The 23,079-nt window shown below is 40.4% G+C and overlaps 1 protein-coding gene across 1 annotated transcript in view; it reads left to right on the top strand.

Annotated features, from left to right (window-relative positions):
• Mamdc2 (MAM domain containing 2) overlaps window positions 1–23,079 on the top strand; it is a 162,205-nt gene that overhangs the window by 95,318 nt on the left and 43,808 nt on the right. Inside the window, exons 8-9 of the mRNA XM_008842749.3 lie at window positions 5,008–5,151; window positions 8,316–8,581. Of these exons, the coding sequence (XP_008840971.1) occupies window positions 5,008–5,151; window positions 8,316–8,581 (410 nt within the window). The remainder of the gene's footprint in view (window positions 1–5,007; window positions 5,152–8,315; window positions 8,582–23,079) is intronic.

The raw sequence follows: 23,079 nt of genomic DNA on the forward strand, positions 1-23,079 counted from the left end.
AAAGCCTCTTTCCCTAAAGAAACCTCCTCCCTATATCTTTTCATACAGTAGGCTAACCAGGCTCCATATGGGTCTTCAGAACTTCCCACCACACTAACCTGGTTTTACACACCACTTAATTGCATCATTATATGCAATTATATGCCCAAGAACAAGGACTTGGCGTTTCACTCCTATTCTCCCATTTACAAGCTAAGTGTCATAGTATTTAACCACTTTGAGATTCCATTTCCATAGCTACAGAGCAAGGAATCTGTTTCGCAAAATAGTTGTGAAGATGAATGAGCTAATGTGTTTGAAGACAGAAGTATAGAACATGAGACACAGAAAATACTTGGTCATGAAATGATATTACTTAGTTTTCAAAATACATTTATCTATTCCCGGGGGAAGGAAGGAGGATCAGACGAAAGCTAAAGAGAACCAGCAAAGAATACTGCCCTGGGATTCTGCCAGCCAGCTCTAGTCTACTTTACCCTTCACAGAGCAGCTGAAGGATAGATTCCGGATCCCTAGAAGCTGAGTCCATTATCTTTCGTACTTCATCTTACTTTTCACAGTTTATTCCCTTCTGCTTCATAACAGATACCAACTTTTCCTTTATCTTGATTAGCTCTAACTTCTTATCTTCATTTTCTCCAGCTGGATCTACAGTTTGTTCCCCTTATCTCTTGAGATGACTGAAACATGATTTCCAAGTATGGAAAGCTTATTGAGACATTAAGATTAATGTGTGCTGGATAGCTTTAGTTGTCATGGGAAGCAAGCTAAAGCACAGTGTTAATCCAGTTTCCGAGAAATGAGAGGAATCATAGGTGTTAAACACCAGAGTCTTGCTGCTCCCCCCAGTTACTTCCAAGAGACAATGAGAGCCCTCATATATACACTGAGTTATATGCCCTTTCCATGTCCTTTTCACCCACAAATGCCCTTGGTCCAACTTGCATGTGTGTCCAACCCATGGCTCATGGGTTTCATACAGCTGAGGATAGCTATGAATGTGACCTAACACAAAATTACAAGCTTAACTTAAAATTTTATGACTTTAAAAGTTTTATTATTTTTTAAATTTTTTTATGCGTGTATTGCCTGCATGTAGGTAAGTGTACCCATGTCATGAAATGCCCACAGAGGACAGAAGAGGCTGTTGGATCCCCTGGAACTGGAGTTACGGACAGCTGCTAGCTGCCATGTGGGTGCTGGGATTCAAACCTGGGTCTTCTGCAAGAACAGTCAGTGTTCTTAACCGCTGAGCCATCTCTCTAGCCCCTGACTTTTAAAAGTTTTTAAAAACTTGATTGAGCAGTCTCAAGCATAAATTTTGCAGGTGAAGATATCTTATTGCAATGTCAAAAGCTTGGACAGCGCTGGGAGTCTGTACTAGCAGATTAGACTTGTTTTTTCATCTATAAATCCTCAAATGCCCAACAGGCCATCTTTACTTCTAGGAAGCCTTAATGCCCAACTCCAAATTGCTGTGCCACATACAGGCCCAACCTTCATTCCACTCTAAACCCAGGCCAGAGTCTGTAAGCATCCTGACTCATGGTTACTCAGAGATACAGAGCTCAGAGGACCACATAGGCCAACGGGCTGTTCGCCAACAATGAACTGCCCAGATTTCTTGTCTAGTTGCAAGCTCAGCTGCCGTTGCTACCAAAATTGCAGGTGAAGTTGCTCTAATTTTCCTTGTCTCAAATACCCTGAAATGTCTTCCCTGCCTATTCAGGACCAAGTCCCTGTGCCATTATGGTTCAGAGTCCAAGGCCAGATCCCACTCACTCTTTTCCCAGCCAGATATGCACTGTCTCCACTGTCTTCAGGCTGGCTTATAGGAAATAAAACTGCCTTCAAGGTTAGGAGCCTTCACAGTACACTGTACCCAGTGCTTGTCTCTTTTAGCACTCCCAGAGTGTAAGAGCCTTTTAGATCTGTAGGACTGATGCTTACTTTGTCTCCATGAGCTCCATGGAGCAGAGGAAAGAAGGAGAATCACTCCAACTACTCTTCCCAAGCTGCAGTGCACTTCAGCTAATTAGATTGTCTTCAAAGCCTCACATTTCTGAGAAGTTCAAATGTTAGCGAGAAAGTAACTAATGCTTACATGAAGATGCTTTTTGGTAACTTGCTTTAAGGGACTTTATTTCTTTTTATTTTTTCCTCTATCATCATCTAATGTCAGTATTCCTTCCCATGCACCCAAAATGTCGTTAGCACTCAGTTTGTGATCACCACTTGACCCACACTTCTGAAACAAGCTGCGGGTGCAGGCTTTGCCTCCAGATGAAGGGCAACTCTCTGGGGGGTTCCTATCTTCAACTCTCAGATACTGTCAGAGCATTCTGGGTGAAAAAGATTTAGCCTGTGACTTCCGCTTTTGGAATTTCCTTGTATCAGATCACAGGTAAATCCACTTATAAGACCAAGTAAGTATTTAGCAAGTAAATATAATAACATGAACAGAAAACCATTTTCTGTGTGACTCAGTGTGTTACCATGGAAAAAAACTGATCCTTGCTTGTTTTCAAGTTGTGTGCTTTGTTTTAATAGACTGGTTTAGAGTCAGCAAAGTGAGCAGAAATCACAGGGATAAGTCGTATGTCCTCTCCCACATACACATCTCTGTCACCTAGACTCCATAGTTTATGTTAGGGTCTGTTGTTAGTATTTCATGTTCTATGGGTTTGATAAATGTACAGTGACATGTACCCACATTACAGTGTAATACAGATGATTTGTCTTTGCCCTGTACTTTCACTGTGTTCCTAAATTTGCTTTTCCCAGAATGCCCTACAGCTAGATCTACAGCTGGATCATGGAGACTTCTCAGACTGACTCCCTTCACTTAGCAATGTACATTTATGTCTCCTCCATTCTTTCCATGGCTCCATAGATCATTTCTTTTTAGCACTGAACAATATTTCAGTGTCTTTTGTACCACAGTTTAGGTGCCCATTCACCAAGGACATTATGACTTTCTACATTTGAATAGTTATAAATAAAACTGCCAAAAACATTGGAGTTTTAGCACTACCTCTGCCCCCTTCTACATACCTAATCAATGGATTAAGAATCTCTTGCAGACACCTAGGGGTGCTGCTTTGAGATTCATTCCTGGTGAGTAATTTCAGTGACCTGTTGTTCTCTTTGTGACCAGCGTTTGGGAGTGCCTCACCATTTCCTGAGCCAAATGGCCCGCTGCAGATTTTGAATTTTCATCTGTTTTTCATTACCAGATAGCAGAAGGTTGGCTAAGACTTGAGACCATAGGGTTTCCTCTGGTCTCTACCATCCATGGGAGACTGCTGACGGGTCCTTATTTGTATTGCATCATATTCATACTCAGTTTTTAAAAGCTTTGTTTTCTGGGCGTAAAGATACATCCTAGTTTAGCTGAAGTGGGCAGAGCAGGGTGAGGGGGACTCACTAGGCCTTCAGTTTTCATTTCCTTTTCTACTATCTGATGCATCAGAGTTTGTTGCTAGGGCATGTGACCTGAAATGCTATCATGTTCCAGTTACATGGAAACATTTTCTTCTTATTCTCTTTTCTGTAATGTTTTGTTAGTCATTAAAGAAAAGAAAGAAAGTGTTTTTGGAACTCCTTTTGTGCCATTTCAAACACAAATTTTTAAACAATACCATTCGGAGCTCCCATCTACTCTTCACTCAGACCTATAGATGGGCAACATTGGCCACGCTTGCCTCATCAGTCATTGAAAAGAAGGTGGCAAAAACATGGTACTTTTATTCACTGAAGTTTTCAATGTGTGTTTTTCAATACCAAACACATTCTCCAGTATAACTATAGAATAATTATGAAGTTTAGGAAATTTAATACCGATACAATATTACCAATGAATTCACAATCCATATATTAATCCATATGCTAATCCATATTATTAATCCAACAATGTCCTTTATAGTGATGTGTTTTTCTGTGATCTTGGAATCCTTTCTGTGAATCTTGTGATCCTTGTAACATTTTGTTTAATTCTTCTTTTGACCCTCTTAATCTGGGTCAGTTCAACCCACATGAATGCTTTCCTCGTTTGAAAATTAACAGAGAACACAGTCTTGTCCTTCTTGTGTCACCAGCTCACTGCTCCCAGAGCACAAAATTTTATCTAGAGATGATTTTCCAGTTATAGAAAACAATAGCTTCCTTTCTGGCTCTAGAATGTTCTAACAGTATCTCTCAGCATACAGGCTAGTTTCACATTCGGCTGCACTTACAGTGTCCTAGACCGTTGTGGTCACAGCCCCTCTGACCCCAGAGGGCAGCATAAGCTGTGAGACTCTGAGTTGTGTCATTTGGACTGACCCTTATTCTCAAAAGAGCAGAACTCTTCAATGTTCCATTCTGTCCAGGCTGTTTGGGCTAAAGTGATACTATGGACCAGGATAAATGATACCCAAACTCAGACAAATCAGAGCAATAGCAGCCCCCGAAAGACCTGGTGTGACTTTTGGACTGTGAGATTTAAGCTGAGGGCTGGTTTTCTTCAAGTGCTACAGCTCTTAATGTCAATTATAGCTGCTTTAATGCAGAGACTGGTCAACAAAGGAAAATTATTCCTGTAAAAAACTATTTCTAAAATGTATAGTAGAGAAAACTCAAGAGTCCCTTAAAATCCTCTCCTTTTACTTTCTTTCAAATTTTGTTGGAGTGGATTTTGAAACCTCAAGACTTGTTTGAATAAATGCTGACATTCTTTGCATTCTAAAAGGAAATCTCCTTTGAAGTCTAGTACTTATTTATTTTTTTACAGAATGTGATCAGAGCTCTTTCCTCCCCTCCTTTTAGAAAGGAAAAGAACAGTTTTCCAGTCGTGTTGAAATACTGGCCAACGCTAACCTGTCAGCCTGCTATTTGGATAAAAATATTTTTTTGTGGTTTTCTCCCTCAGTCTTCCCCTGGCACAAATGTAACCTTATCTATCAACTGGCTGATGACATCCTTTGAGATCCTAGGCTTTGACTGTAATTTTGGTTCTCATTTGCTCAGAGCTTCCTTTCACTACTGTGGAAATAAGATGCAATTTCGAAGAAGATCTCTGCAACTTTTACCAAGATAAAGAAGGTCCAGGTTGGACCCGAGTGAAAGTAAAGCCCAACATGTATCGGGCAGGAGACCACACAACAGGAGTAGGTGAGTCAGGGTCTGTCTGGCAGCACATCTCAGGGTTATGATCATACAACACTTGCTGATCTCATTCCATACCTACAAAGACAGTGACTGAAAAAAGGGGCCATGGGGATGGGGGCAAACCAAAGAAGCAGTAACAACTGCTGATACTATGATCGACCATTTAAAAAAGTTGTAATTCGAGTTGCTATACTGGTACAAAAGCTTCGCCAGTTCATTCATTAGCCAAATCTTTGGAAATTATGCTCTTCATTTTGGATAAAATATTTTTAAAAAATTAGATTCCACTTATATGAAATTTCCAGAATAAAGAAGTCCTCAGAGACAGAAAGCACATTAGTGGCTAACAGGGGTTGGGGAGGGAGGGAGAAAGAGTGGCTGTGTGATGGCTGTGGAGTTTCTTTCTGGGATGATGAAAATATTCTGGAACTAGATAGTGGTATTGGTTGCTATTGCTTTAAAATTAACAACTGAGTGTATAGTGAATGTACCAAATATCCCTGAAATATTAACATTGTTAAAATAGGAAATTTCATATTATGTATCTTATTGCAATGAAAAATACTATGGGGAGACAAAAGCTATTGGAAATGTTGAGTGGATATTTCATGGGCTTATCCATCCCAGAACTCAGAGTCTGAACACCCTTTGAATACTGCTATTCACTACTTTAATGGCATCTCTGTGGATCCCACTCCAGGAGAAATGGAGAGGGCCTTGATCGTAAACATTTTCATATATCGTTCATTTATTCATCAAGTATTTCTCTTGGGTGCTGCAATAAATTTAACATGCAGTTGAAGGAGCTCGAGTGCTAGGTCTCCTTGCTTGCATAGCCCCTGACCTTGGAAAGGGCCCTTGTGATTTTGTAACTAGAATTTTATATTCTTTTCTTGGAGATTGCCTAACTTATGGAAATTCAGTCCCTACAAAGCCTAGTTTAAACTTGGGCAAACTAACCCACAGACAATGCCATAGTGAATCAATAAATATGAACCTCGCCCTCATTGGCTGACAACCATGACAATAAGTAAGGGAACTGTAGACAAACATATGCACAAATGAACATGATTCCAAATTGCAGCAAAGGCTGTCTAGGAGAAAAGTTTTCCCTCCGCCCTCTTAGTTTCTGTGGCAGGGACTGAGAATTAGGCCGACCTAAGACAGGGTAATAGAATATTTGTAAATGCATGAGGGATCTTTCATAGGTAAAATGAAGACTAAAAATTCACATGGGGGCTGGAGAGATGGCTCAGCGGTTAAGAGCACTGGCTGCTCTTATAGAAGACTCAGATTTCATTCCCAGTGCTCAGACGGCAGCTAACAACCATCCATAACTCCAGTTCCAGAGGATCGATCCAACGTTCTCTACTGACCTCCACTGACAGTGCACTACCTGGGTGCACCTACCAACATGCAGGCAATACACTCATACACATAAATAAAATAAAATAAAATAAAAATAAATAATAAATTTGCATGGGACTAAAAGCTTAAATATGATTTTAACAAAGAATGATAAAATTGTGAAAAGGTAACAATATAAAGAAAAAGGGCTAAGCTTCCAGGGATGGTAAGTGATAAAGAAGTGAGCAGGAGAAGCATGGCTGACACTAATGAAAGACCAGGAATTTGTTCGTAGATTTGTTTACACAGATCGGCTTTGGTACACATCCTAGTCCCTGGGGGTAAAAACGCCGTTTTCCTGAACAGGATGGGCACCTTACTCACGGGAAGATTTTGAACTGCTCTTAGAAAATGAGAGGGCTGGGAGCCCTTCTGGCCTCTGCTGTTTCTCAGATGCTTCCCCTCAAAACAACGTGCCAAAGCATCGTATTTGGAGTGGTCTGTTCTGATAGATGTCAGAGCTCTGAGAGACAGAGAAGAAGGAACCAAATTTTGGTTAGGGATTTAGGGGTAGTTTCTTTAAGGGAAGCTGCAAAGGATAAGGCCTTTGAGTGTGGGAAGAACTCACCACACCAATGAGTAGGAGGGACAACATGCTCCCCAACCGGGAGTGGAAGAACATAAAGACAGAGGGAGACGGATCATGGCTTGGCAGACCACAGTGAGTATCTGGGGTTTTATTATGAAGGAAATGAGAGGCCACTGAAAGCTTTTGAGCAAAGAGAACAATGACATTTAGGTTACAAAAGGGTCCGGCTGTTGTATAACCACCCGTACTGATCCATTGCCATAACAAAGTACCACAGACTTGGACTTAATAATGTGCTTATCCTCACAGTTCTCGGGGTGGGAAGTCTGAAATCAAGGGAACTTGAGGGTTGGTGAGGCCTTTCTTCCTGACTTACAGGCAGCAGTCTTATCGCTGCATCTTCATGAGTACTCTGTGAGTGGAAAGAGAACTCTCTCTCTTCTTTTGAGTTCAATACTAAGGTAAAACTAAATTGTAGAGCAAACCCTGGAGTGCCATGAAGAAAAATGACAGAGAGCGATCAGAAAAGGAGAAAAAACTGTTCAGTCCTACTTGGCTTCCTCAGATATGTGGATCTATTTTAAGTTTACCATGTGGGTAATGGGGTAGGTACCATTCCTGATAGTAATTTATGTTATGTAGAAGAAATAAGAGAGAGCCCGGATCTTTATCATCTAGGAGGGACCATCTAATTAAAAATCTACTCTTGAGGGGAAAATTTAACATGCAACCAAGAGAACAGTGGGTTCTGTCCAGACATAGAAACTCCACAGTGATGCCAGACCAACCTGCCTTCCCACTTCCTCGACTGGCCACTACAGAGGTGAAAGGGGAAATGTGCTTTTGACCCTCCATTGACCATGATTCAGAACTAGATATCAAGCTGATTGACCCAAAGAGCCAGTAGCTCCAAACTAATTCATTTGTGTGTGTGTTGTAAAGTCTAATTCTTAATTGATGTCAAGAAATAGCCTGTGCATCATGAGATCTATACCGGCTTATTACATTTGCTTGGATTTCTAGGAAGTTTCATCTGCAATAGAGGCACAGGATATTTGGTAGCTATTTTATGTCTCTTAAACCACAGATGGAAAAACACCTTCTATCATTTGAAGCTTATGGAAGTGTCTCTGCTGGCAAATCCCGCTACTTCAGTCAAATTTCCCACCTGACAAGCTAGGCTGGATCCTTCTGTGTGGCTGTTGCATTAAGTGCTTTGTCTTTCTTACAGGATATTACTTGCTGGCCAACACCAAATTTACATCCCAGCCTGGCTACATTGGAAGGCTTTACGGACCCTCTCTGCCAGGAAACTTGCAGTATTGTTTGCGTTTTTATTATGCCATCTATGGGTTTTTGAAAATGAGTGACACCCTAGCAGTTTATATCTTTGAAGAAAATCATGTGGTTCAAGAGAAGGTCTGGTCTGTGCTTCAGTCTCCAAGGGGTGTTTGGATGCAAGCTGAAATCGCCTTTAAGAAGCCCATGCCTACCAAGGTACAGTAGCACCTGCACCCTGTGTGCATTTTCAGTGACTGGATAAGGCTAATGGTTTCTGTTAGTTACTGTCCACTGGTGGTGTGTTATTCTTCTGTTCAGGCTAATACCTGTCTGCTCCCAACACATATAACCTTTCCCCTGAAGAGGTGCATGTTAATTCTTCAGTTCTTTTCCATTTTCTGAATCACAACCATCTAGGGAGTTTTTCTCTTAAGATTCCCAGCATATTGTGCTGAAATAATAAAATTCTCTCTCTCTCTCTCTCTCTCTCTCTCTCTCTCTCTCTCTCTCCAAAAAAAAACAAACCTCCTTCTTCACTGAGACTTTAAACACCTAAACCTTTAGCTGAGCATAGAACAAACATAGAATGATCATTAAAAATATGATTCCCAGAGTAGAGAGATGGCTCAGCGGTTAAGAACACTGGCTGCTCTTGCAGAGGACCTGGGTTGGAGTCCCAACACCCACATGATAGCTAACAACCATCTGCAATTACAGTTCTGGGGGATCTGACACCTTCTTCTGACCTCTTTGGGCGATGCACAACATGGGTAAACTTACATGCAGGCAATATACTCATATACATAAAATAAAAATAATAAATAAGATATTCTTTCAAAAAGTTAAAATATGGAGCCAAATTGGCCCCAGTCACAAAGAATTGACCTAGGGAGCCATCGGCAGCTAATTTTAAGAGCAATGAGATACAAAAACAGACCTATATATCAAAGAGAATACAAAAGAAAATCAGTAACCTCTCAGCCTTAACAACTCATAAACTTAAGGCAGTTTTGCAGATATACTAAATTCTGTGGACTATAGCAAGACATGAAACTACTGTGGGAAAATTTATTTTGTTTCAGCCTGTCAATCAACTAACAAATATCTTTAAGTATCCTCTCTGTGCAAGAAAAAAGACCCAAAGAAAAAGGGGGGGGGGGAGTCTAAATATAACTCGCACAATCGCACAATGGGAGCTCAGTAAATATTGTTGAATGAATGATGAATCCACTGATCATGCTCACTGTCCAGGAGTCACCCCAACTCAGGCTCCCCAGGAAAGCAAGGGACTCTAAGTTTGTTTCCTAGATGATACCAAACGTTTTCTGAATGAGTCTTTCTTTCTTCAGATGTCATCTACACTTGCAGCGTTGTTGAACTTCCTCTGTGATCTATTAGACCTGGAGAGACCCAGGCCTCTCGTTACCTTTTAAGGATCTCAAAGACTGAATTATTTTTCCATTACCAATTATTTAACTCTCATAAATAGGGTGTATGTGTGTGTGTGTGTGTGTGTGTGTGTGTACACACACACACACGCACATGCATACACACACCAGATTTACATAATCAAGATGCACAAAAAAATAAAATTTTTGTTGTACTTTAAACTCTGTTTTGTTAATTTGTTTTTAAAGGAAGATGTAATAAGCACTTTGTTTATTCATTTGGCTTAGATATATTTCCTCATTTATCTATTTGTTTATTCTTTCATTCAACCAGCATTTATTATGTGTATGATCTATGCAAGGGATATAAAGATAAATGAGTCTCAGATCCTGTTCTTGAGAAGGAGGTCACATATAATAGAAGAGAGGTACAGAGAGATCTAACTTTAGTGAACGTCACTGTCCCATGGAAGGATTGCCGAGAAAGAAATAGGAATGTTTTTACCAATTGTTACTGAAAAGAATGTCATCTAGACCCAGCAGAGCTGATGTTTGGAGGGTCAAAGTTCAAGCCATGGTAGCCTCTAACAACTGCTCTCCTTCTACTTCTCACCCCTATACCCTCTACTGGCAAATACTTGGACTGTTTGGGAATCTGCCCATTCCTTTACAGTGGGTCACTGTTCTTACCTGAATCCCATGAAACTAGAACAACCCTGCAGCAGGTAAGGGTATCCCCAGAGAATTTGCTCTTTTCTTTGAGGCTGAGCACCAAACCTCCCAGTCATGGCACAGTTTCTCCCCAACCATATAGGAAAAAGTGGATCCAGAGCCAGGAAAGTTCTTACAGCCCTTGGAAAGGAAGTGTGCTCGGATTCAGACCCAAGTTAGATGAGAGGATGGCACAGTTCAACACCAGAACCTTCCAAATCCATGTTTGAGGGTAACTCTAGTACTAAAATATCCCTGCTGAACTAGCTCCTCAGAGTGCGAGAAGCATTTATGACCAATGGTACAGGATGTGTTAAATGTGGAGGAAATGTAAGTTCACTTACCTGTAGAACACACAAAGGTAGAAATAGACATATGAAAGTTACTTAAGATGGGGTAGATTGAAAAGTCAGTTTCCATCACTACTGCCTACCTCTGAACTCAGATTCTACTTGTTTTCTTCCAGATTTTTTATGATTTCTTCTATAATTCTAAATATTTTATTCTTACCTTATTTGTATTTGATGATTATTTGCTATGAAAAGATAGGGAATTCTCTTTCTCACAATTTTAGTTGTTTTCATTTTGTCCCTTTCTCTTGATTCCACCTACATCTTTAAGTATGTCTCTATGTTTATTTTTGGATCCACAAACTTTAGACTGTTCTTGACATCCACTTTATAAGATGAATAAATTCTCACCCCTATATTTTCCTTCATTTTCTTTGCCCATATCAGATGTACAGTTGTTTTGACGTTGTTGTAACCTATAACATGCAATTTACATTCCTGCTAAGCCTCTGTCCTTGGCCTGTGACTGGATATCCAGAGGCCCTGTTGAGGAGGACAATTCTGCCTTTGTGTAGAGCTATCCCTCGTATTACTGATTTTTAACTTTTGTGATTACTGCAACAAAATTATTTGCTCACATGTCTAAATGTTCCCACAGGCTGATATCATGTCATCCTTGGATGAGAACCATTAGTCCCAGAAGTTGATTCTGAAAATTAAAAAAAAAAAAAAAGACCATGTTTGCTTCACTATCTGTCCTCTGTTTGGTAGCAGAATTATGATGAATGATGAACCCCTCCCCTGCCACAGCCCCTTGACTCTACCCTTAGGAAAAAGTATCTGTGTGCTTTCTTTTTCTGTAGTAATAGAGATTGAACTCTCCTGAAACCAGACTTTGGTAGAACAGCAGATTTTTGGTAGATGAAGATCTCAGCAAGTACATGCCTATGTGAAGTTGATGCCCAGGTCTCCCCTGAGATGCTGGGAGATGTTCCTATATGCTCTTGGAGTTGGTGAATTGTCTTCCTGCTCCTAGAAATCTGGAGTTAAGTTTCTGGTGCTTTTGTAAGCCCCATTCAATGTCGCAGAGATAAGTTTTTCAGAAATAAAACACCAAATCTGTGTGATTGCTCCAAACCTTCATTCCATTTAGAAAAGGGTGTTAAGTCACAAAGCACCCAAAATAAGCACAGGGGGAAGGCTTGTCAGCTGTTACATGTTGTCTGGAAGCTTCCGTTGCTGCTCTCCATAGTTTAATCACTTGGTATTTATTTTAACTTATTCTAAACTGCTGGAAGCTTATGAGATCTTTCTGAACATATTGAGCTTAGCATACATTTTTATAATAGTTGGAATTTGTAATGACTACGATTTTGAAATGAACCTGCTGGAACTTCTAGTTTCACTTCAACCTGGGTTGGAACCAGAGACAACTTGGTTGTTGATCAGATATCTACTTTGTGCTGAGTAGCGAACTCTCTTACTCCCAATCCTTAACGTCCTACAAAAATATAACCCAAATTACAGATGAGCTCTATGCATGGATTCTGTGTATCGTTATTACAACTGTCAAGGGCAAGGGCTTCTAGTGAACTCTTTCTAACATTCCACTAGATGCCACAGCTCCTTAAGGAGGGAAAGTATTAACCCGCTTAACAGACAAGAGAAGCTCAGACAGAAAAGTAAGGGTATTGTTCAACATCACATAGCTCTTAGAGGCAGAGTTGAGAGGTGGATTCAGGACTCACTGACTGCAGAACAAGTGCTTTCTATACAATGTGTATATGCCACCCAGCTCTCTCCTGGCTGGTGTCAAATTACAGGATCATGTGGAAAGGAAGGCCTAGCCCTGACAGACAGGATTGAATAAATAAGTGCAGGGCTTTAGTGAACTGACTCTCCGTTTAGAAATAAGTTTGGCTCCTGGAAGGCATCAAAATTCAAGATAGTTCAGCACAGATAAAGGAGAGTAGCGAGTTAGAGGAAGGAGGCAGCACACTGCTGAAGGCACTTGGCTGGGTTCTCTGCCAGTCATGGCTTCACAACTTGAGCTGGTTATGTGACCCTGTTTCTCTATGTAACCTTCACTTTTCTTTCTTGTATAAAATGGCATCTAGTAGTACTTTCTGTGTAGGATTTTCCTGCAGATCAAATGAGATCAGGTAAAGCCTATAGTATATTTTCTGAGGCATAATTAACACAATAAATTTAGCTCAACACAGACACAAAGAAAGAAGGACCAAAGAATGTTTTTCTAGATCACAAAACTTATTTAGTACATGGATAATTTTGCACCTTGATTTTTTTTCTGTGAAATGCTAAAAATAGGGTCAGAGTTAAATCTTTTTTAGCAGTACTAGACTTTAAGTGGATGGCAACCTTTACATATCATGAGCCCTACAACAATATTGTGTGTGTGTCTGTGTGTCTGTGTGTGTGTGTGTGTGTGTGTGTGTGTATGTGGTGCACATGGAGTCCAGAGGTCAATTGACTGTCTTCCTCAATCACTCTCCAGAGAGACAGAGTCTCTATCTTCTTTTTTAAAAAGCTGTGTGTGTGTGTGTGTGTGTGTGTGTGTGCATGCGTGCATGTGCCTGTGCCTGTGCCTGTGCCTGTGTGTCTGTGTATGAGTATATGCATGTGAGCACAGCTGCCTGAGGAGGCCAGAGGTGTCAAATCCCCTGGAGTTGGACTTACAGGTGATTGTGAGCCACCCAATGTGGGTGTTCAGAATAGAACTCTGTCCTCTGCAAGAGCAGCATGTGCTCTTGATGGCAGAGCTATCTCTTCAGTCCCAAGAGTCTCTTACTGAACCTGGAGGTCATCAATCTGATTAGACTGACTTGCTAGCAAGCCCCAGGGATCCTCCCATTTCTGCCTCCCCTTGTCTGGGATTACCTGTTCATGCCACCACACCCAGCTTTTTATGTGGGAGCTTGGGATTAAATTCAGGTCCTCATGCAAGTACTCTGCTGACTGAGCCATCTCCCCATGACCTTCTCTTTTTCAAAAATAGTTTTACTGTTTCAGAAAAATTTTAAGGTCATGAATCATAAAAATGGCTCTCTGGAACTATACCTTCCATCACCACATCCCCTACCACCCAATGCTTACAGAATAAAGAGCAGGTAATAAGAATTTAGGAATGTGTGTGGCAACACATACCTGTAATTCCAGCACTTGGGAGGCTGAGGAAGAATTGAGAGTTTATACTTACAAAGCAAGATCCTGTCTCAAGCAAAACAAAACACAAATACCTTGGAGAGAGAATGGTTTGTGAGGGTAGGAATATAGCTCATTGATAGAGGTTCTGCCTGGCGTTTGCAATACCCTGGGTTCAATCCCCAGTTCTGAGAGGGAAGAGGCAGAGATGAAGAGAGAGGCAGAGAGAGAGGCAGAGAGAAGCTTTTTTAAAAGGCAAATTTGTCAAAAGTCTTGAGGGTGATTATAAGAAAGTCCATAATGATGGCACCTGAACACTACTAGTCTTTCAGCCTTTGAAGCACTTAACATATGTTTGGTCTCCACAGCACACAGATTAGATCCTGAGTAGCTTCTGGCCTGCAGCTAGTTTTCCCTTTAGCAAAGATCTTTCAATATGCCTTTTAATTAGAAGCACTGGGAGGGACTCAATATTGTGTTAATTAAATATTTCTTTTAGGGAAAATAGTTAAGTAGCCTATAAATGGGAGAACGGCCAGGCATTCTGTTTCTTCCAGGCTGGTTTAATGATCAGCTCAATAGTCATTAAAATCTTCACAGCAAATAATTCTAAATCTGCATCTTTACTCAAACAAACTTTAAAAGTTGCATGCATTTAGGAGAAAGCCCCCATCTTGCCATTCGGAAAACAATTATAAACATTTTATTCCCACTGAGTGAAAATAAAAAACAAAACAAAAGCTAAACCTATGTCAGCCCTTCTTAGGTGTGTTCCAAGAGCACAACAGCTCAGACACGTTCCATTGAACAACAGTTCTGTGGTCAAGTGATTTTAGAGGATTCAGGAACATATTAGAGATTATCAATAGGGTCTCCACTGAAGAAACTTATTTACTGTGTTTAAAGTGACAACCTTCATGTTATGTAACTTCTGTTTACTATTCCATTCTCACAGCACATAATCCATTTATCAAAACTGTCTACTTAGCTGCTATTTACTTAAATTATAAGATTCTGGAGGTTGGGGAACTAATCTCATTTTTTTGTTTTTATTTATTTTTATTTTATGTTCATGAGTGTTTTGCTTACCTGTATGTAACTGCACCCATGCATGCAGTGCCCATGGAGGCCAGAAGAGGGTGTCAGATCCCCTGAAATTATAGACGGTTAGCCACCATGTGGATACTGGGAACCAAATCTGAGTCCCTTATAAGGACAGCTAGTGCTTTTAACTGCTGAACCTTCTCTTCAGTCCCTTCACTTGTTTTTTATTTCTAATGCCAAGACAATATCTGGAACAGAGTGGGTACTCAATAGGAAAGAGAATCGCCAATAGATGTATGTTGGTGGCAAGGATGAACAACATACTTCTGTGAACAGAAGAAGGGTGATTAAATTGTTTTGCCTCTGGATTAGATAAACAGTACTCCCTTGTATTACATCACCTGACCAGATCCATTTTGGCTCACAGTTTCAGAGGTTGTAAGTGGTTCTGGGCCTGTGTAAGGCAGACCATCATGGCAGAAGGACGTGATAGAGCAACACTTAGAATTTTTTTTTAACTCTTAAAAAAACTTCATTGAGAATTTCATACATGCGTATAAGGTGTTTTGATCAAATCCACACCCACTTCCCTCCCCTCCAACACCTCCCATATCTCCCCATCACGTTTTTTCTGACTACTTCATGTACTCTTTGTTTCCTTCTTTCTTCCTTCCTTCCCTTCCCTCCCCTTCCCTTCCCTCCCCTTCCCTTCCCTCCCCTTCCCTCCCCTCCCTCCATCCATCCCTCCCTCCCTCCCTCCCTCCCTTCCTTTCTTCCTTCTTAATGGGGCTTTTGACTACTCTAACATTCCCCCCTCCAAAAAGGTAACCCTAAAATCTTTCAGGGATTAGATAAGAGCTCCCAAATACTTTGACATTTTTGGCCCTTGGAGCAGAGTATGTTGCTAAGAGGCCCAAGGACATTTTGACTTTTACCCAAGAAACTGGCTACTTTTCTTCGGGGTCTTTTTACCCTAACTGCCTAGTCAATTCCTACCTCCTCTTCTTATCACTCCATCCTATGAAGAGGTTACCCAAATTGCCGTTAGGGAATTGAGATAGAGACAGCTCTGGCTTCTTCCATGTTAAACCCAAACACTTTTTAATCATTGCATTATGATTCCAACTTGATAAGTGAGGACACTCAGATTAAAAGATCAGTCAGTAAATTTTTTCCAGTATAAAGCATAAAGTCAAGCCACAGGTCCAAGCTCAAAGCATGTGCTTCTAAACTTCAAATCCTACCTTTTAATTGTTCCATAGATGCCTACTCTGTGTGCATTTATGTTTTTAATGATAGCTCAGCAGCTAAGAGCACTGACCTTGCAGAAGACCTGGGTTCAAATTCCAGCATCCACATGGTGTTTAACAGCTATCCATAACTCTAGTTCCAGGGATGACTGAGGAAGTTGTGACAGCTACGTTGGGGGTAGAGGGCTAGCATTATGTGAGCTGTAGCTTACATTGTGTAGTTTGCCTTGGGAATCACTGCTCATCTGTCTAACACTTGTGTCTGACTCAGATATGAGTTGAGCAAAGTCAGTGTTCCTGTTTGAGTATTTCCAGGAGACTGCTTTAGTGGCTAATGTCTTCTTCTGACACATGAGACATTCATTCAGAACAGAGTGAGCACTTGAGAGTCATGACAAGGCTGGAGTCTTTTATATGGGATCTGAACTCAGGTCCTCTTGCTTATGCAGCAAGCACCTTACCAACTGAGCCATGTCCTCAAGCCCTTACTTTCCTGCACCGAACCTGGTTCCTCTGCAAGAGCCAGTGCTCTTAACTGTTGAGCCATGTCTCCAGACCATCTTCTATCATTCTTCACATTATTTTTCAAGGCAGGGCTTCATATTGAACCTGGGAGTTTACAATTGACTAGAGACATAAAAATGTCAGATCTAAGCTAGGTGTGGTGGTGCACACCTTTGATCCCAGGACTCAGGAGGGAGAGGCAGGTGGATCTTTGAGAGTTCAAGGCCAGCCTGGTCTACATAGTGAGTTCCAGGTCAGCTGGGCTACAGGGAGACCCTGTCTCAAAAAAAAGTCAGACCTACCAGAGATATGACGAATGTAATCAATAAAGAAAGTAAACATAATCCAAGTTCTGTGTGATACAGGAGCCTTCAGAAAGGAAGAACCAAAGAAATGAAGAACCAAAGATCTAGGACATACTCTTTCCACCCAGCTTGGTTTACTGTATAGAAATATGATTGGATGCAAAGGATGCACCCTAATGACAATAGGTAGGGAAGCAGGAAATGAAGCCTGTCTAGACTTTTCTGGGTCCCTCCATTGTAGTAGTTCTTTCGCCCCTGGTATGGGCAGAACCCCTTCTGAAATGGAGGTCATATAGCCTACTAGCAGACAAGATGGGTCAGAGACTTTCTTCATTACCCAATGAAACAAAAAGGTAGCAAAGGTTAGAGTAATATTTCTAGGTTTTTATGACTGACTTGTGGATAGAAGGGTTCTAGCTTTCATAAATTCCCCTAGAGGAGATAAGTTCTAGTTTCTACAGACTGAGTTTTGAAGGGAGCAGGAAACAGAGGAACTAGAGAAAGAAAGTGCTTCTGAGACCCTGCCAATGTCTTTTAGTACACAGTAGTCAGAATGGTAAAGCACTACACTTTGGATATCATTTTTCTGAGCCCCAACACTGAAAATCCTTAATAAGTAGATGTAACGCAGAAATGATAGTTGGTATAAACACAGGCCCAGAACCATTGAACTGCAGAGTTTTCAGATCATACCTTTAACAATCAGATTTTTTTAATACCTAAAGGAAGAAAGGAAGGAAAAATGAACAGGTGATATAATTTTCTCTATCATGGGTCAGGAAAGGGCCTGGTGTTTGATGCTCATATATATATGTGCAGCTTGCTAGTGTGTGAACTTGTATCACAGGCTATGCCTTTTCTTGCTCTAAAACTGATAGATTCTGAGGTCTCCTCTGGAACATCCCCTCCCTTTATAGTGGCCAAGAGATCTAAAGATGATGCAGATTTTTGAAACAAACAAATTATGAGGTTTGACTGTTTACCACCCAAGGAGCAACTAGAGAAACTGGCTTCTAGCCTATATCCCATCTGCCCTAGAACTGAAGGCGTCTATGGAAGAAAGATTTTGCAATGGGAAAATCTGGAAGCTAGTCCATCTTTGTTGCTTGTCAAAGCTAAAAGTTGAATTATATCAGATGGGTCTTTAAAAAAAAGAAAAAAAGAAACAGATGGGTCTTTTAGGAAAAAAAGCATTGGTCAGCTAAACACTTATTTAAAAACACATGGTCCTTATGCCTTTTGTGGGCTTTGTAAACCAAATATAGTATCTGCAGGAGGCATGCTGTTACAATTCAGCAACTATTTCCTAAAATATGGCAAGGTTCTAAGAATGCTTAAATCTCACACTCCCTTTTCTAGATGAAGCTCCACTTAGTTTGTCCTTAGAGATTCGTGAAAATTCTGCCCTTTCTTCCAAGTATCTCAATTTTGGGATTTTTGTGTTGTTTGCTCTATGCTTTTTGCATTTTAAGATTCTAACTCTACCTTATTGCGAAGACGTTAAATGAGTACCACGACATTAGAGAGTCCACCCTGCCCTTGTGTCCACAGCATGTTAATGAAGGGCTCTGGGGTTTCTTTAACTGGATTATAGTAATTGTGAGTAATTCCACCAGCTCTGTAGTCACCATATCCAAATACATCTGTGCAAATGATTTCAAAGGATTTTAGCATCATTAGAAGGAAAGTCTGATTTAACCTGAGGTCTGAAGTTGAGGTCTGCCATTGATAACAAGAAATAAATTAGGGGACACAGGCAATTTATGGTCTTGGCATAGGATTAAAATGTTTTGCTCTGATGGTTGAAGGTCATTTGTGGAAGCTATACTTCATATTCTAATTATGGGCCTAGATTAGGCTATTCCATTGGTAAAGCCAGTGGTGGGTTACTTGAACGACAAAGCAACTCAGCTTGCTATCTACAAAGCAGGCCATAGAAATGACTTTAGAAGTCACCGGGAAGCCATTTGATTGGATTCAGCCAATAGATAACTCTTTAATGCAGGCAATCTTTGTTACTGGTACAGTAAAAGCTTTATTTTATTATACTCCACTGCTCCTAACAAAGCTTGATCTTCCTCTTGCAAAAATTCTATTCATTGTGTTGCAGTGCGTTTTAACTTTGTCTCCTCATAAAGTGAAAATTGATAACCCTATTTTAAAATGATCTGATGTGGTTTGAAAGCCTATTCCCAATAAAAACCATTTCTCTATTTTTCTTTCCTGGATGCTTTAGCCAAGAACTTGCCTGAACTGTCATGATCCTGGGGACAATCTAGCCCCTTTGACTAACATAGCCTGTGGCTACATTCCACATAGACCTTCTCCTCACTCTCCCCTCAAAAAACAACTTTAGAAGAGTTTAAATTGTATACTGCATGGCTAGATTACTCCATTCCCTTCTAGGTTTTACTGCTCATCATTAATCATACTGTTTCCACAGAGGGGATCGTTATTTTTGGAAAGTGAGAAAAAGATGAAAACACAGAGGCAATTCTATTATCGTTTGACATTTACAGTTTGGGAGTACAGGTACTTGGATCAGCAAAGTCCTGAAAATTGAAGCTATAGAGATGGCTCAGTGGATAAACTGCTTGCCCCTAAGCATGAGGACCAGAGTTCTGATCCCTAGCAAATGCTAGGAAGGTATAGTAGCCCCCCGTAATCCCAGCACTTGGGACACAGAGATGGGGGATCCCTGAGAAAAACTGGCTAGCTAGAATAGCCAGAATCAATGCATTCTCGGTTCAACAAGAAACTCTGTCTCAATAAAATAAAAAGCAATTGAGGAAGACACCCAACATCAGCTGCTAGCCTCCTGCACACATGCATACACATATGCACACACCATGCACACATATACACATAACAAAACAGCCCTGAAAATTTAGGGAATGATTATCAGTTCGAGCATTTGTCGCTTGCCTTGCCATCTTTTTCCTATATCTTTTGTTTCCAGGGCTTGAGGATGAACAGAGAAAACAAATAGGTTGAAATCAACATGGATCAAAGACAAAGTGACAGCTCTGAAAGTTCCTAGTGCAGAGACTGCGTATAATAGGATCTAGTCAGGCTTTTATAATCCACGCAGCAGGCTGTTCTACTCCACCAGTGCTTCTCAGACAGAGATTTTGTCCCCGGCTATGGATATTTGGCACCAATGTCGGGAGGCATTTTTGACTAGCATGATTTGGGGACGATGCTGGCATCTAATGGGTAGGTAGCGCTAAAAGTGTGATCCCATTGTCACCTAATGAAACCAGTAACTTGAGAGACAGAGTGACATGGGAAGAAAGAGCCTTACTGGCAACAAGGGGGCTGTCACCCAATGCCATCTTGTCAGGGGTCATAGGCACAAAAACTTATATGGAGCTTCTGGGGAATCTGATTGTAGTCGTGGTGAGCTAAGCACCAGAATGCTCATTCTTTGAATAAATGTCCCCGTGAGCTTGTTTCAATATCCACAGGTCCCCTCGCATTTCCATAAACACAGATTACTGATTAGAAGGGTGCGTGACTGGAAGTGTTCTTTGTTACTTTCCCTTATTCTTCTTTTCAGGCAAGACTGACTTTATTGGTTAATTATTTGGGAAGTGAGGCAAAACGGCAGTAGTGAAAAATAGACTTGCTACTGCTAAGAGGCAGTTAGCCCTTTCATCAGCTTTAGAAAGAAATAAAAGATGAAGTGAACCATCAACCATGGTTGGTTTTTGTCAACTTGACACAAACCTAGACATACCTGGGAAGAGGGATTTCAACTGAGAAATTTCTCCTAGCATATTGATCTGTGGACATATCTGTGGGGCATTTTCTTGATTGCTGGTTGAAGTGGGAAGGCCCAGCCCACTATGAGCAGTGTCATCCCTGGACAGGTGGGCCTGTAAGAAAGGTAGTTGAGCAAGTCAGGGGAAGCAAGTCAGTAAGCAGCATCCTTCCATGGTCCCTACTTCAGTTCCTGCTCCAGGTTCCTGCTTTGATGTCCCTAGATAACAGACTGTAACCTATAAACCAAATAAACCCTTTCCTTCCCAGGTTGCTTTTGATCAGTGTTCTATCACAATAGAGAGCAAATTAGAATACAGCCCTACACTGCACAAGGCATCATGATGAAGACCTATATGCCCTAAAACATCAGTAGTGTTAAAGTTGAAATATCCTTTTGTGGATAAAATAATATGTATGACTTTTTCTTAGTACAATGAAAACTAAGTTAGATAATATTACTTATTGTTACTTAACCATATTTTTTGCAAAAATATTTGTGTAGCTCTCCATATGCTGTGTGTTTGTGTTTCCAAAGTGAGTCTAGACAGGTTTCCTCAACAATGAATATTCTCTATCAAAACAGACCTTAAAAAGTATTACTAGAACCCAAGAACTAAAACCTTTAAGACACTGAAGTAGACTGACTTACACAAATGAAATTTGCCCGAACTTTTGAGATAGTCTGTACAATCCAGAACCTCCAAGGGTGCCATTCTGCTTCATCTGTCACCTTTTCTCCTTCTTCAGTATTAATATATATTTGAGCTAAGGTTTATTTCTTACTTTTTCAATATTAACATACATTAGAGCTAAGGTTTATTTCCTACTTTTTAGAGATGGTTCACTGGCTTTGAAATAGTATTCAAAATGGCATAAATACTGGGTTTTTTTAAATCTATAATAGAGCTCAGTGGGTAAGAATGCTGGCTGCTCTTGTAGAAGACCCGGGTTTGAATCCCAGCATCCACATGGTGGCTAACAACCATCAGTTATTCCAGTTCAAGGGGATCTGATGACCTCTTCTGGCCTCTGTGGGCATTGCACAACGTGGGTGCACTTACACACATGCAGGCAATGCACTCATACACATAAAATATTTTTAATTAAAATATATAAATAAACAAGAGGTTAATCCACTCATGAATTTAGACCATGGTCAATCCTTTCTTAGCACAGTCTCATCTTAACTGATAGGGAGAAGGATTTTTTTATTATTTATTTAATAACCATATAATTAGAAGAGGCATTTTATTACAACAGCATTGACATATTCAATAACAATTTTCAGAGCTAAGATGCTTCTCTTTCAAAATTGGCTGTAAATTTTTATGTTTAGAGTTGAATTAATACAGTTATACAATATTGTACTCCATATAAACCCTATAAGACATAAAATTAAATGAGGCTTTAAACATTGAAAAAGAAGGAGAAGGACTTCTTTAGTGCATATTTTGTAATTGTACAAAATATAAGTTGTTATGACATTTTATACATGTATGTAATGTACTTTGGTCGTATTCTCCCCCATTTCCCTCTCTTGTCCCCTTCTCATTCCTGATGATCCCTTCTCTTCCCAAGTGGTCCCTCTTCTACTTTTGTTTCTTACATGTGTAGTTTTTTTTTTTTAATTAAAAGAAGCTTTTCATTACAACAGCATTAACGTATTCAATAACATTTTTCTGAGCTAGGGTACATCTCTTTCAAAATTGGCTGTACATTTCTAGGTTTACAGATGAATTATTATGCTTATATAATCTTTTACTCATTATAAACTCTATAAGACATAAAATTAAATGAGGTTCCAACATTTAAAAAAGATCTCCACTTCGTTGTCAAAACACACAGTTTCATACAGAAAAATTCATTCCAAGCCTATTGACATTGAGACGTTTTCACATGCATTTCTAATCTCTTATATACATGACTATTACTGGTCATGGTCGCCCACCTTCTGAGCTCCTCAGCATCTGAGCATGAATACAAACTCGTCAGGTAGACAGCATTCCTCTCCCACCAGAGCCTCCACACTCTGCTATCCCTGTCACTGTCCACTGTGCTGTCAGCACCCCATCCATTCCCCCCTATCTGCCCTTCTAGTAAATCTAGTCAGCCAGAGGTCCATGTTCCTGGAGAATCAGCTGTTCCTCATCTACGGCAATCCATTGTCAGTATTCCTTTGGATAGAATTGTGGTCTGCTGTTCATTTTTCCAGTAGTATGTTGGGTTACTGTCTGGAAGGGCCTTTATCTATCCTGGCCAACAACACGACTGAAGGTATCGCCTGTCTGGCTTTGC

This window comes from Nannospalax galili, unplaced genomic scaffold, assembly GCF_000622305.1.
Source record: "Nannospalax galili isolate Female #2095 unplaced genomic scaffold, S.galili_v1.0 scaffold761, whole genome shotgun sequence".
In the NCBI taxonomy this organism is placed as follows: Eukaryota; Metazoa; Chordata; class Mammalia; order Rodentia; family Spalacidae; genus Nannospalax; species Nannospalax galili.